Raw genomic sequence first — 14134 nt, 5'->3', positions numbered from 1 at the left:
CCTTCATCCTCTGTGGTCAAAAGATCTCAGAAAGGCTTTAGCCAACTCAGTCTCAACCTTCCCCAAGAGAGGGGGCGCTCTCAGGCCGAAAGTTCAGTTTCTATTCATCATGAGGACTTAATTGGCCCTGATCTCCAGAAGCAACATCTTCAAAAGAGGCTCATCAAAGATCAAACCAAGAGGGGCCTGTGCCTCAGTATCCACCTGTCTCTGTCTCTGGAATTGAGTTCCTCTCAGCGCCAATTTTTAAGGACTTATCAGGCACAGGGCAAGCAGGGACCCTGGCAGCCCTCTGCTTTTACAGGCAAAAGGAGACTGGACCCACAGAAGATAAGGTCCAGGCGCCCTAGGAGATCCCATAGGAAGGGTCAAATGCAATTTCAACCAGGGAAGGATTTCGGCAAGGGTCTAAGGCCATGTCTGAGGAGGATCTCAAAAGCTTCCTCCAGGGCCAGGCTCCCAGGGAAGTTTCTGCAAAGAAACTCTGAAAAGGAGTCAGAAAGATACCTGATGAGGCCCTTGATGAGTGACTCTGGAAACTGTTTACCCAGTAGCCCAGAGAAGAAACATCTAGAAAAAATCTTGAAAGCCCATTTCAGCACAGAGTTGATGCAGATTAATCAAGGTTTGATCCCTGTGATTGTGCGTCAATCCTGGCTTGCTGCCAACTATGTTTTTTCTAAGCCCCATCCTCACGAGGAAATCAGAAATCTAGCACCCTTGAAGTCTTGGAAACCCTGTGTAAACTCCTCCCGTGTGCTTTCCTTCCTCAGTTCAAGCATTCGGCAGATGCTGGAAGCACATATTATAAGGTGGCAGGTAAGGCACAGGTGGGGCCTACCCGAACAGGCCTTTGAGCCCATAAATCTCAAGCCATGTGGGGCTCAACCCTTGTCCTCTCCAAGGTCCACCATTTCCCCCTCTGCCACCTGGCAATCTGGGGCACACTCAAAAGCCAACTTTGCTAATAAGTTCTTGGGAAAACCTCAGCCCCATCAGGGAATGAAAGTGATAACAAAAGCAACAGTTCCCACCCTGGTGAGTCCCCTCCCTGTTCCCTCACCTGAGCATACAGAAATCCAGAGGGCCCTGGGAAAGACTTCACCTGGTGACAGGTATGGGCCCTCAGAGGCCCCTCTGACTGGACAGGAGGGCAGACTGCCTTATCAGGTGCCCACAGTCAACCTCATGGGCAGAAGCTGGGAGAATGGGACTGTCTTGGGGTTTCCAGCCGCTAGGAAAACCCTGTCACTACCAACAAAGTCAGTTGCCCAACATCCAAAGGAGCCATGCCTTAAAACACAGGTGGCTCAAGGCCGTGCCACTGGTGAGCTCCTTCAAGACTCTCACACTGATGTGCTCCTTCCTGCAGACATCTTGGCTTCTCATAGGTCTCTTTCCAGTTCCCAGAGGGAACATGCTAGTGAGGACGCGCCAGCTTTCCAGGTGGTGCCATATGACCTCAACGTGAGCGAACAGAGCAGCCAGGGGCAGCAGAAATTCAGAAAACCAAAACTTAAGGACTCATTTAAGAGCCAGAGTGAGATGTCTGTCCCAACTGAGGAGTGGAGGGGCTTTAAGAGGCTCCAACCTGGAAAGCATGAAGAAATGAGGAGCAGCCAGGGACAAGAGGAACCCAGGAAACCAAAAATTAGGGACCTGTGTAAGGGCCAGTTTGCCTCAGCTGATGAGGGGGTGGTCTGTGAGAGGCTTGAACTAGAAGAGGATGAAGAAATGAACAGCCAGAGCAAGATGTCTGCCCCAACTGAGGAGCGGAGGGACTTTAAGGGGCCCCAACCGAAAGAGCATGAAGAAATGAAGGGCCAGAGGGAGGTGCTCGCATCAGCTGAGGAGTGGAGGGGTTTCACGAAGCCCCAACCAGGACAGCATGAAGAAACAAGAAGCCAGAGCGAGACGCCTGCCCCAGCTGAGGAGTGCAGGAGCGTTAGGAGACTGCAACCAGGAGAACACGAAGAAACGAGAAGCAACCAGGGACAACAGGAACCCAGGAAAGCAAAGGTTAGGGACCCGTGTAAGGGCCAGTTTGCCTCAAGTGATGATGGGGAGGTCTGTGAGAGGCTCAAACCAGAAGAGGATGAAGAAATGAACAGCCAGAGCAAGATGTTTGCCCCAACTGATGAGAGGGAGGACGATTGGAGGCCCAAACCGGGAGAGTATGAAGAAAGGTCTTCAGGACTAAAGGCTTCTCAAGCAAGTGGGATGAGCCACGCTTCTCAGGTCAGGGAAAGAGGAGAGTCCCTTGGGAGCAAATACCCCCAGCTCTCGCCAGAGAAGAGAGAGCTTTCACCAGAAAGCCACAAATGGACAAGGCACTTTCTGCAGTATCTTAGCCACAATAAAAAAGGCAAAGGAACAGAAGAATCCCTTCAAAAAGGCAAGCCTGTATCAGCCACTGCTCACCACCAGGAACCAATCAAAGGCAAATCTGTTGTAGAGAGCAGGGCTCAAAAAGGCAAGCCTGTATCAGCCACTGCTCACCACCAGGAACCAATCAAAGGCAAGTCTGTTGTAGAGAGCAGGGCTCAAAAAGGCAAGCCTGTATCAGCCACTGCTCACCACCAGGAACCAATCAAAGGCAAATCTGTTGTAGAGAGCAGGGCTCAAAAAGGCAAGCCTGTATCAGCCACTGCTCACCACCAGGAACCAATCAAAGGCAAGTCTGTTGTAGAGAGCAGGGCTCAAAAAGGCAAGCCTGTATCAGCCACTGCTCACCACCAGGAACCAATCAAAGGCAAATCTGTTGTAGAGAGCAGGGCTCAAAAAGGCAAGCCTGTATCAGCCACTGCTCACCACCAGGAACCAATCAAAGGCAAGTCTGTTGTAGAGAGCAGGGCTCAAAAAGGCAAGCCTGTATCAGCCACTGCTCACCACCAGGAACCAATCAAAGGCAAGTCTGTTGTAGAGAGCAGGGCTCAAAAAGGCAAGCCTGTATCAGCCACTGCTCACCACCAGGAACCAATCAAAGGCAAGTCTGTTGTAGAGAGCAGGGCTCAAAAAGGCAAGCCTGTATCAGCCACTGCTCACCACCAGGAACCAATCAAAGGCAAATCTGTTGTAGAGAGCAGGGCTCAAAAAGGCAAGCCTGTATCAGCCACTGCTCACCACCAGGAACCAATCAAAGGCAAATCTGTTGTAGAGAGCAGGGCTATTGATCCTCGGGCGGTTGGAACAGCTGTTGGACAGGTCCTAGTAGACAAACTGGGGCTTCACCAAGGACTCTGTGCCTCAGAGTTAAATCAGCACCCAGAACAGCTCCAGGCCCCAGCAGAGGGGCATTCCCACTACCACAGGGTTCTCTCCTCTTCAGAACAGAGAAGAGTGTTGAAAGATACAGCCTACAGTCACCAAGCCACCCGCAAGGGCCACAGCTACCTTAACAACAGCAGGCATACCAGAGGCAGGGGCGACAAGTTGGCCTTCCCACCCAGGGAACTGGAGTCCCCAGTCAGACCCTGCCAGCATAGACCAAGGGTGGCAGGTGACTCAGGCCTGTGTTCCCTCTGGTCAATCAGAGCGTGCTTCTCATGCCTCTCCTGGTAGGAAAGCAGTGCAAGGAAAAGTGCAGTTCATGCAAAGAAAACCTGTTTCTTCTCATGTTAAGACATTGTCTATGTGTTAATGGCTTCTTCCTACCACAATTTTTGTTTCCCAAAATAAATGTTTCTTCTCATGAGAGGTGGTGGCCTCTGTCTGTGCCCTGCTGGGGGGAAGGAAGGGATCAGGGTCCACTCTTCCCAGGTGCCTGCTTTGGCTTCCAGATGGGATGGGGCCATGGAGGGAGGTTGATCCCAGCGTGGAATACCCATCCTCACCTCAATTCCCTCACTGCATTTAAGTTTCCATAATAGCAGCATTACAGAAACAAGCAACAGCATTCAGGACGTGTCAAGGTGAACTAAACCTAAAGACCTCCCCCTTCTCAGGAACCAGCTCAGTCCTCTCCTGCTCTCTCTCTACCTTGAACTTGTGGGACTGTAGGGGAGGGGTCTGAAGAGGCTGAAATTCCCCTCAGGCTCCAGAAAGTGTCAGAGACAAGTTCACATGTCAGAATAAGGAGAGGAGTTTGGGGGCAGTGCTAGCCCAGAGTCCAGACGTGGCAGAAACCTTGCCCCCATGTCTTGGTGGGGATAGATGATGCCTGCCCTGGAACTCCTTCTCTCCCCGATGGAGCTGGGATTGAGGTGGGTCGGGAGCGTCACCCGTCCTCTGTCCTTCTCGCACCCTGGAGCAGCGGTGAGGAGGAGGACCGCGCACTCCCAGGTCTGAGGGTGTGAGGTGATGAGCATGGAGGCCGCCGAGGGCCGTCCACCCCTGCCCCGGAGGAGAGGACAGCCCTACTCACAGTGCTCACCGCCCCCTGGGGAACGAGCAGGGGTGTGACTGTGTGTGCAGTCACCTCACTGTCTGTCATGTGCCCCTAGGGTGGGATGCAGGGGAAGGAGGCAAGTGGCAGAGGCGCCCATAAATGGCGCAGTGACCAAGGAGCCCCTGGCGTCCCACCACCGTGTACAGGCCCAGAGAAAAGAAGTCAGGGGCCAGTGGCTTATGGTGGCCCCAGCCCAGACTCTCCCCCTACTCCAGCTCCCGGAGCCCAGACAGAGGGAAGGCCCCTGGAGCTCCTCCACAGAGGGCCAGGCTCCCAGAGGCCGTGGAGCCCCCAAGCAGGGAAGGTTCACTTCCCCACAATGTATTTAATCAACTTTCACAGGACTGGGAGCTCACGACAGACTCGCGGTCTGTGACCTTTACCTACACGCGTGGCCCAAGGAGGCCCCCAGGGGACAAGTGGGACTTAACAGGCTCAGGGACTGTGCTGGGGTCATAGCAAGTCTCACCTGCTGTCAGCCTTGCTCACCCCAGAGCCTGGAGGGGGAAGAGGCCAGCAGACAGGATGTGTCACCCAGCGGGCGGGAAGTGACCTGCGGAGAACGAGGGTGCCGTCAGCTCTCCTCCCCGGCCCGTCCACACGGGAAACCAGGGAGACAGGAGCAATTCTACAGAGCAATCTGGGGCTCTGTGTCACAGTCACTCCCGTGCTGCAGAGTCCTGCTCCAGGAGGGTCCCCTGATCCAGGTGACAGCTTGAATGGCCCTGCCCTACGCCTGTCAGGACCCCAACATGCGGGACCAGGACCTGCTGAGGGGGAGCGGCCACAGGCCTGCTTGTGCTGTGGTTTCTCCCTGGAGCCAGGTCTCACCTCTGGGCCCCCTCCTCCTCCGGGGCAGACACAGCACTGGGGGCACAGCCAGGGGCCCTGGGAGGGGCTGGGACCCAGAGCACAGAACAACTTCCAGAGCTCAGGAGAGGCTGGCACAGAGCGGGGCCCCTGAGCCTGACTGCTGCCGGGTCCTCTCAGGGGCACCAAGAGGTGAGTGCTGGGTTTGAGGGTGCCGGACGCCCAAGGCACCTGTCGGGAGAAGTGACACAGAGGGACACTGACAGAACAGCAAGAAACAAGAAGCTGCAAGTCCCTTTGCCCTTCTCCTTCTGTGAGGTGCAGAAAGGCCAGCAATGGAGGGCCCCCCACTAAGAGTCCCCACAGGGGGACCCACACTGACCCCACACGGGGACCCACACTGATACCACACGGGGACCCACACTCACCCCACACGGGGACCCACACTCACCCCACACGGGGACCCACACTGATACCACACGGGGACCCACACTCACCCCACACGGGGACCCGCACTCACCCCACACGGGGACCCACACTGATACCACACGGGGACCCACACTGATACCACACGGGGACCCACACTCACCCCACACGGGGACCCACACTCACCCCACACGGGGACCTCTCAGAGATAATACATAGACTTCACAGAGTCCTCTCACAGGAGCCTTATACACAGAGCCCTCTCACAGGAGCCTTATACACAGAGCCCTCTCACAGGAGCCTTATACACAGAGCCCTCTCACAGGAGCCTTCCGCGGAGCCCTCGCTGAGAAATCTCAAGGGACCTGCACGCAATTCCATGCAGTCCACACACAGGCGCCCAGCGCCCCGGCGAGACCACGGAGACCCTTCAAACAGCGGCCTGACACCCACTCAAATGAGCCTGAGCCACCAGCCGGCTCTGAGTGGATCCCAAGCCATGTAGCAAACTGAAGGTGCAGGAGATCGGTACCAGTGCCCCCAGAGAAAATTCTTGTGTAGTTTTTAATTACTTCTGAAAAAGAATTACAGATTCCCCGTGAAAACCCGCAAAATCCTTTCCTTCACAGGTTTTAGTTAGCTTGAGCTCTGACTCACAGTTGAAAGAATGACAGACTTTGAAAAGAAGCAAAACTCTGCCAGCATCTAATGAGGGAAAAATCTTTGTCCAATTTTAAATATCGTTCAGTCAAATGGCATCAGGGGGTCACATGCTTTGTTTTGCTGGGGACAAGTTCCTGCACTCAAAGTGACTTCTCTCCTTTGGAAACATGATGTAGAGAGGCCTACAGCAAGTGGGATCCATGGTGAAATGAACCAGCAAAGAGGCATCTAACCCCTACTTCCTAGCTGTGCAAATGGCGTGGGATTTCGCACAGAATAGCTTGTGCCAGGTTTGTGAGGTTTGCTTTATTTTTCAATGAAGTGAGCCACCTTATCAGACACACGAAGCTTATTCACAAATGTGACAGATGTTTGGCAATATCTCTATTACATTATCTGGCATATTTGTACTTAACTGCCTAATATTAAATGATATTGTTTATTTTACTCCTTTTAAAATACAGTAGTACAGTCAAGATGGTTGTATGGGATGCATGTCTCTAGAACGTGAAAAAATCCTAATGTTCACCTGTGATAACTTAAACTTCTGAACCATTTAGAAGAATTCATAGTTTATATAATTATAAGAAACGTGCATTTTCCAAGACTCAGGAAATTTATATTTTATTTATTTATTATAGGGCTACAAAAAGGATACATTGCTTAAAAGAATTTTGAAATCTTAGAAAATATGTCACTTAATTGGTGCTTGAAATATATATTACCTCATATCGCTTGGGAATTGGCATTTTAACATCTGTTAAAGAAAGTATATCTTTAATCAGCATTTCTATTATAATAATAATAGAGGTCTCACTGTCTGCCTAATACTTTCCAAATTTTGCACTCAGTTGAGACTACATATTTCTCATTGGTCATAAATTCTGTTGCCCTTTACATGGTAAAAACTGGATAATGTACAGATGTCAAGTATTATGTCTGGTTAAGTCTCTCAGGTCACTCTGTGGGGTAACAGTGTCATGGTCCTTTCTCTCAAAAGAGAGGAGTGAGCTGATGTGAGGGCCCTGTGTATTTTCTTTAATTAAGAAAAACAAATATTCAGGCTGTAAAATGTTTTACAAAATCATAGCTATTAATTTTTTGAAATGTGCTCCCTTTGTGACATTTTCTTATGTTACTGAATCACAGAACTCTGGAAAGTAGCCACAGATGTCCTCTAATAGCCAATCAATAGTATTTACTAACTAGACTAGCTCGTCGTTTTCCTATAGATACCCACAACTACAACATCTCACATTCATGAAAATGACACTCTCTTCTTGGAAGTTTAAGCTAATATTTCTAAACCATGTGTTTGAGATAAAACTAAATTCTAGTAAGAGGTATTATAAAATAATGTAATTCCCAACAAAATATATGAGGATTTAGGAAATACTGGCATGTTTCAGAGGAAAACACAGTTGCCTCATCTCATCCTGATAACAAGAAATTTGAGTGACACAGCTCTTTGGTCTAAGCATTTGTGTGTGTGTGTGTGTGCTTTAGCTGGTCCTCTGGATGGGATGCATTAACATTCTTTTTTTAAGATTTGTGGGCTAGAATATTTTTACATAAGTGATGCATAGGATATGCGGTTTATAAATTAGGCTCTGTGACCATTCTCATCCGTCATGGAATGGAACATGAGGGTAAACAGAACAACCGGCACAAACAGTTTCTGGAAAAACCATTACATTTCCTTGAACTTTCCCAGTAGAAGAAAAAAGGGGGGGACTTCAGGTAGGCAGCTGAGATACATTTGCCCCACAAATGAGTACATAAATTTTAGTCTATTAAAACTGGAAGGACTCCCCCAAAGCTATCTGATGAAAGGATTTGCAAAGAGTAGATCAAGAAGGACAGGCAGGTCTAGGGTCTGCTGGCCACGGCCAGGATACCACCTAAAAGATTTGTCCATAATTGAAGGAGGAACTACAACTTGGCCAAAGTGATGGGTGCTGCTCCTTCCCTCTATTTACTCCTAGATGACCCTGCCTTTCACCACCCTACACCCTATAGCCCTCCTTCATTGTCTGTCTGGGGACTTACTGCGGACTTTAGATGAAGGAGATTAGGTGAGGAAGAAGAAGAGGAGAAGGAGGAGAGCAGGAGTGGGGAGGGAACAGGAGAAGGAGGATGATGAAGGAAAGTCATTACCAAAAAATGACTGTGGCCTCTTCTGTAGTCTGGTCACCTAATGAACAAATGGGGACCCTGAGACAGAGAGGGATTCCCCAAACCATACAGATATTCGCTTTCCACAACTGACTCAGACCAAATGCTTCCTCTGCTACATCATATAACCTGTGTGAAAGAATCCTTTTCATAGATCATCCAGATGATAAACCTAGTGTAAATTATTTCCACCACCACGAGGTTATGGCACGTATTACTGTTTTAGCAAAAAAAAAAAAAAAAAAAAAAAATTCATTTTGCCACTTAAAGTATTTAAGAGTATACTACCCTTCTTTGATAATAGTCTGTTATTTTTCATCATAACATGGCTTAAAAGGAAAAGAATAACAAGAGAAAGAAACTTCCAGGAAAAACAATGCAATGTAGTGTGATCCACATCCACTTCTCTGGATAGAACTCCATCATGAAAAACATTAACTCTCTGAATCTTGAATCCACCTGCAATTCAAGGTCATCCATGCAGATTTTGAGAGTTGAAGGCAAACGTACACAAAATCCAGTTCCTGGAAAAACCATCCCTGCTTTGCCCCCATGTCCCCACACACCCCCTCACCTGAGCAGCATGGAGTTTCACTAAGAGACTTCTTGATGGGGAAGCCCGCCAGTCAGAGTGGACAAGACAGTATGCTAGGAGGCAGGAAGAAAATGTTAGAACTTCCATTTGCATTCCTCCTCATCTCATTCTTTTAAAATTCCTATATCTGTATAATCTTTGTCTTGCATATAAATTACGGAACCATAGAACATGCATTTAATTTGCAAATGCATAAATATACACACTGGATCTTCATGCTCAGAAAACTTTTTACTGAGTAGGAGAAGGATAGAAATGTTGGAGAACACTGACATGAACCAGATTCCTGGCCTTTTCTAAGGAATCAAACCAGAATCCAAAACAGCCATGGGCTCTGGCCTCTGTCAGGCAAAGCACATGTGTGTGGCCTGTCCAGGGAGAAGGAGAACCATGAATAAACTCTAGAATATCTGTTTCACCAAACTCTGAAACTCAGAGGGACCCCGTCAGCCCTGAGTTTCACCTTGTAGGCAGAGGGCAGATAACACAGGTAAGTGAACCATTCTCCCCCCACTTGCCTGCAAACACCATGCAGCTGTGGATTGGTAGGGACCCCAAGTCTGTAGTAAGAGCACAGATCCAGTTAGAATACAGTGCAGGAACTTCCGGACCTTCCAGCAGCATCAGAGCTGCAGGGGGAATGTGTGAGGGTGTAGAAGCAAGGGGGACCTCAGGCAGCATCTAGCAGAGATTGGTGAACAGCAGCACACACCATACCCAGGAGAATGGCTTTTAGTTAAGAATGCAGTGGTTTGCATTTACATTAGATTGTTGAAAGCGTCCTGTTGCTTTCGAGGCAAAATTCTGAAGGCAGTAGTTTTATTTACTAATTTAAAAAACAGGTTTTACATATAGAAAATCCACTGGAAGGTGTTTTGGATCAGGTAAACAGTTCTGAAGAAAGAAAAGAAAAATGGACTCATGAAGTCAAATTTATGGATATAGTGACTTGACTAGTAAGCAGGAGAGTAAAAATATTAGACAAAATTAAACATCAGATCAATATACCTAGGGTGCACAACCACTGATCACACTCACAAGCTGGCATATTGAGAAAGGGTCTCAGCTATTAGGCCAAGCAACTGCTGTGATCCAGCTTAAGCACAGGCAGATCGGATACACTTTCTCCCAATTCAGGGGTTTTAAGCTAAGATGAGGGGAGTTTAGTCAATAATGAAGTTTTAGTGAAAGCAGCATCTGTAGTTGTCAGCACTTGCCATTGGAAGATAATGTGTGAACAGCAAGTTGAGAAAGAGAAGTATTTCAGTTTTGATGCCAAAACCAATCACTTGAACACATTACTAGACGTAGAAAATGGACTTAAGAGTCTATACTGGTTGATCCACTGCACACTGCCTACATTACCCAGTAATCTTCAGTAGTTGTCAATATTTCACACACTCTGATCTCTAACACAGCGGGAAGGTCAGATATACTTGTCAAGGTCAAGCTGGATGCCAGTGAAGGACTCAGTGAAAGTGTGAAAATCTTGCAACTTGCTCTCAGATAGATGACCATCAAATGAAACATTTCATGATATGATATATAATAAATGATATATAATATGACATGACATGATTAATGTATCAATACACAAAGGAATGGTAAAAAATACTGATTGATATGATATGATATGACATATAATACAAAATATATGATATGATATGACATGATTGATTTATCAATACAAAAAGGAATGGTAAAAAAAATACTATACATTACAAACTTGAAAAAAGTGTTGCCTGATAATCTCTGGAGACATACTCTATTTTTAACTTCATCCCACATGGCTTCATGGGCTATCATGTCTACACTCTTTTTATTAGGGTAACATTTTTGCTTTTACTCAGTATATGGATAATTTAGCAGTGGTTAAATTCTTTTTTATTAAAACACTTTGTATTCAAATTATGAGCAGACTTTATATACAGTTTATTTGTGCGTGTGGATGTCTTCTTTGTTTTATGTCATCCCACTCTGATATCATTTCACCAGTTTCCTACTGAATAGAGTTGGGGAGGTGTACTGATAAGAGATTTAAATCCTAAGCAAAGGGAATCAACGTGCCCAGGCTGAGAAAGTATTTAAGGGAAGATGGATGAACTGAAATCTTACTGGTGGTTTTCACATTTATGAATTTTTACTATATCAAAATATAACAAGTATAAAATATGGGAGTAGGGGAGCTAAGCAAATCTTAGAAAATAAATTCAAGCTACCAATGCACTTACTCTGTTAATCTGTTTGTCCTTCATACAAACAGATGTATGGGTTTGGCTAGAAGACCTGTACTTTTCCATTGATTTCTAAAATTCTAGAATGATGCCTTCCAATTGAAGCTAAATGCTTCCCCCATGCTTCATTTGTCTTGTGAGAGAAAAAAAAAAAAAAAGCAAAAACAACAACAGCCCTGATGATATCCAGAGGTAAGCCTGGACATAAATACCAAAAGGTATCACAGAATACCAATGCCAAGCAAGATTACTCTGAGATAATGATGAAGTGAGATAAAGTGAAGGCAATTCACAACTGTTTTCTAAGTACAGAAAAAGAAGTCACTGTGCCATCCCCCCAAAATACCAAACACTCCATTCTCTTGGTTAAAATGAGTGACATCTACTTTGTTTCCAGTAATGGCTTTATTTTGACTATAGTCTTCCCTCTTGTAGCTAAAATTTATTGAGATGAATTATAGAATTGCCTTGGCTTTCAGCATCCAATTTAAAGTGGCCCATCACTTTTAGACCCTCTCCCAAGTCACCCAACTAAAGCCCAAATCTTGTAGTAGCTCTTTTCTAACACCCTCTTACTGAGACACCCCAGGATTCCCCATGGTGTGTGTCTTCCCTCACTGCCATGAGTAATAAATCCAACTTGTTCTAGACTAAACTGGTTCCCAGGTGTGTTCCTGGTTGTTTTGGCTGGAGAACATAGACGTTGGAATGATCTCATCCTAACCAGCTAACTCTGGCACCCCGTGGAGAACACCCCCATTCTTCAGCCCTTTCACTAAACACTGCTTACTCCAGAAAGCCTTCTCTACTGCCCCAATGAGGACTGGTCCCCTGTGCTGTGTTGCCTAGACCACTTTGCACTTCTCCCCTGTGACAACCACTGCATATCTTTTTTTTTTTTTAACATCTTTATTGGAGTATAATTGCTTTACAATGGTGTGTTAGTTTCTGCTTTATAACAAAGTGTATTAGTTATACATATACATATGTTCCCATATCTCTTCCCTCTTGTGTCTCCCTCCCTCCCACCCTCCCTATCCCACCCCTCTATGTGGTCACAAAGCACCGAGCTGATCTCCCTGTGCTATGTGGCTGCTTCCCACTAGCTATCTATTTTACATTTGGTATTGTATATATGTCCATGCCACTCTCTCACTTTGTCACAGCTTACCCTTCCCCCTCCCCATATCCTCAAGTCCATTCTCTAGTAGGTCTGTGTCTTTATTTCCGTCCTGCCCCTAGGTTCTTCATGACCTTTTTTTTTTTTTTTCTTAGATTCCATATATACGTGTTAGCATACGGTATTTGTTTTTCTCTTTCTGACTTACTTCACTCTGTATGACAGACTCTAGGTCCATCCACCCCACTACACTGAAAGCTCCTTGCAGGCAAGAGAGAGGAGTGAAGCATGTCTGACCACATTGCCAGTACTTACTCTAGTCCCTGATGAAAAGTGTTTATTAAAAGTTTGTTAATTAATGGACACAAGAATTAAAGTTTTCTAACTTACCTTCTGTATAAATCACAGGAGTGTAATGACATCTCTCAAGTAGCCAATATATTTTGAGAAGAATCTGTAAGAATAAAACAGCATTAAAAATTGATGTTTAATAGGGCAAAGAAAATTCCCAATTATTGAATTTATCATTTATTTTATATTTCAAATATGGATATCCTTGTAGCTTTTGAAATTTTTCATTGTAAAATTTAGGTGTTCACAGAATATGGATTAAAAAGCAAATTTACTTCGAGGTATTGTTTCTATTTTGACACAAAGTCATAAAAAAAAACTATTACCAAAGAAGATGTTTAAAATAATTTAAATATGTGACTTGTAACAGCTACATATATTGTAAATCTACTGTTCTAAAAATAAGGAGCAATTATCCCTTGTTTACTTTAACATTTAATATGCTGAACAGTCTGGAGAACCATTTATTTACTAACAAATATATGTAAAATAGGGTAGTGAAAAACAACTCCGTGTGCTTTTTTGACTGTTTGAAAATTATATTTGAATTACTGAAAAAACTGAAAATGTTTCAAAACATTATTTGAAAGATGTGTAAGAGAGAGGATAGGAAAATATGCCTGCATATTTATTGCCTAACAATTTAAATTACAAATATGGAGAGTACAAACTTTCAGTTATGAGTAGTTCTAGAACTTTCATGTACAGCATGGTGACTATAGTTAATAATAATGTACTGTATACTTGAAGTTTTCTAGAAGAATAGATCTCAAGTGTTCTCACCACACACACAGACACACAGGCACACACGCACACAAAAGATAACTATGGGAAATAATGAATATGTAAATTAGCTTGATTATGGTATGATTTCCTGATTTCACTTTGTGAAATGATTGTGGAATCATTTTCACAATGTGTATGTAGATCAAAACATTATATTGTACAACCTAAAAATAGACAATTTTTATTTGTCAATCATACTTCAATAAAGCTGGAAAAAATACACAGACGTATATATACAGATATATACATGTATACATATATATGTTTTGTGTATGTATATATGCACATACATATGTGTGCGTTTTAGCATCCTTAAATTTGCATTACCTATTCCAGTTTTTGCTGGAAAATACTATTTGTATTGTTCCACAAAACATAGCACACCAAGGTTGATCAGCAGATTTGAATCCCAAGTAACTGTCCTCTCTCTCCAGCAGTTTCTGACAGGTTTGCCTGTCCTTGGGTTTGGTGAATTCCCTCCCTGCTCTCACCTCCACTGGCAGAATCCCCAGCTTACCCCGACCCTCTAGTTACAGCCCTAATCCTCCAAAAATTTCATGAACATAAAGAAAGGTTTCTCCTCAGGA

The 14134-nt window shown here is 45.3% G+C and overlaps 1 protein-coding gene across 5 annotated transcripts in view; it reads right to left on the bottom strand.

The window, feature by feature from the left end:
• Positions 1 to 14134, bottom strand: part of LOC309621446 (uncharacterized protein) — a 583198-nt gene that overhangs the window by 454624 nt on the left and 114440 nt on the right. For 2 of the 5 annotated variants that reach the window (XR_014240024.1, XM_082408931.1), the window contains 2 exons: positions 12801 to 12864; positions 9036 to 9109 (listed from right to left, as the gene is read on the bottom strand). Coding sequence is in view for 1 of the 5 variants with exons in the window: in XM_082408931.1 (XP_082265057.1) it covers positions 9036 to 9109; positions 12801 to 12864 (138 nt within the window). In the remaining 4 variants the exon portion in view is untranslated. Of the gene's footprint in view, positions 1 to 9035; positions 12865 to 14134 lie in introns of all 5 variants that reach the window. The other 3 variants (XR_014240026.1, XR_014240027.1, XR_014240025.1) reach the window with 2 other exon arrangements.

Source organism: Balaenoptera borealis, assembly GCF_965194805.1.
Source record: "Balaenoptera borealis genome assembly, contig: HAP1_SCAFFOLD_463, whole genome shotgun sequence".
Lineage (NCBI taxonomy): Eukaryota > Metazoa > Chordata > Mammalia > Artiodactyla > Balaenopteridae > Balaenoptera > Balaenoptera borealis.
Note: the sequence above shows the minus strand (reverse complement) of the source record. Positions and strands in the feature narration are given on the sequence as shown.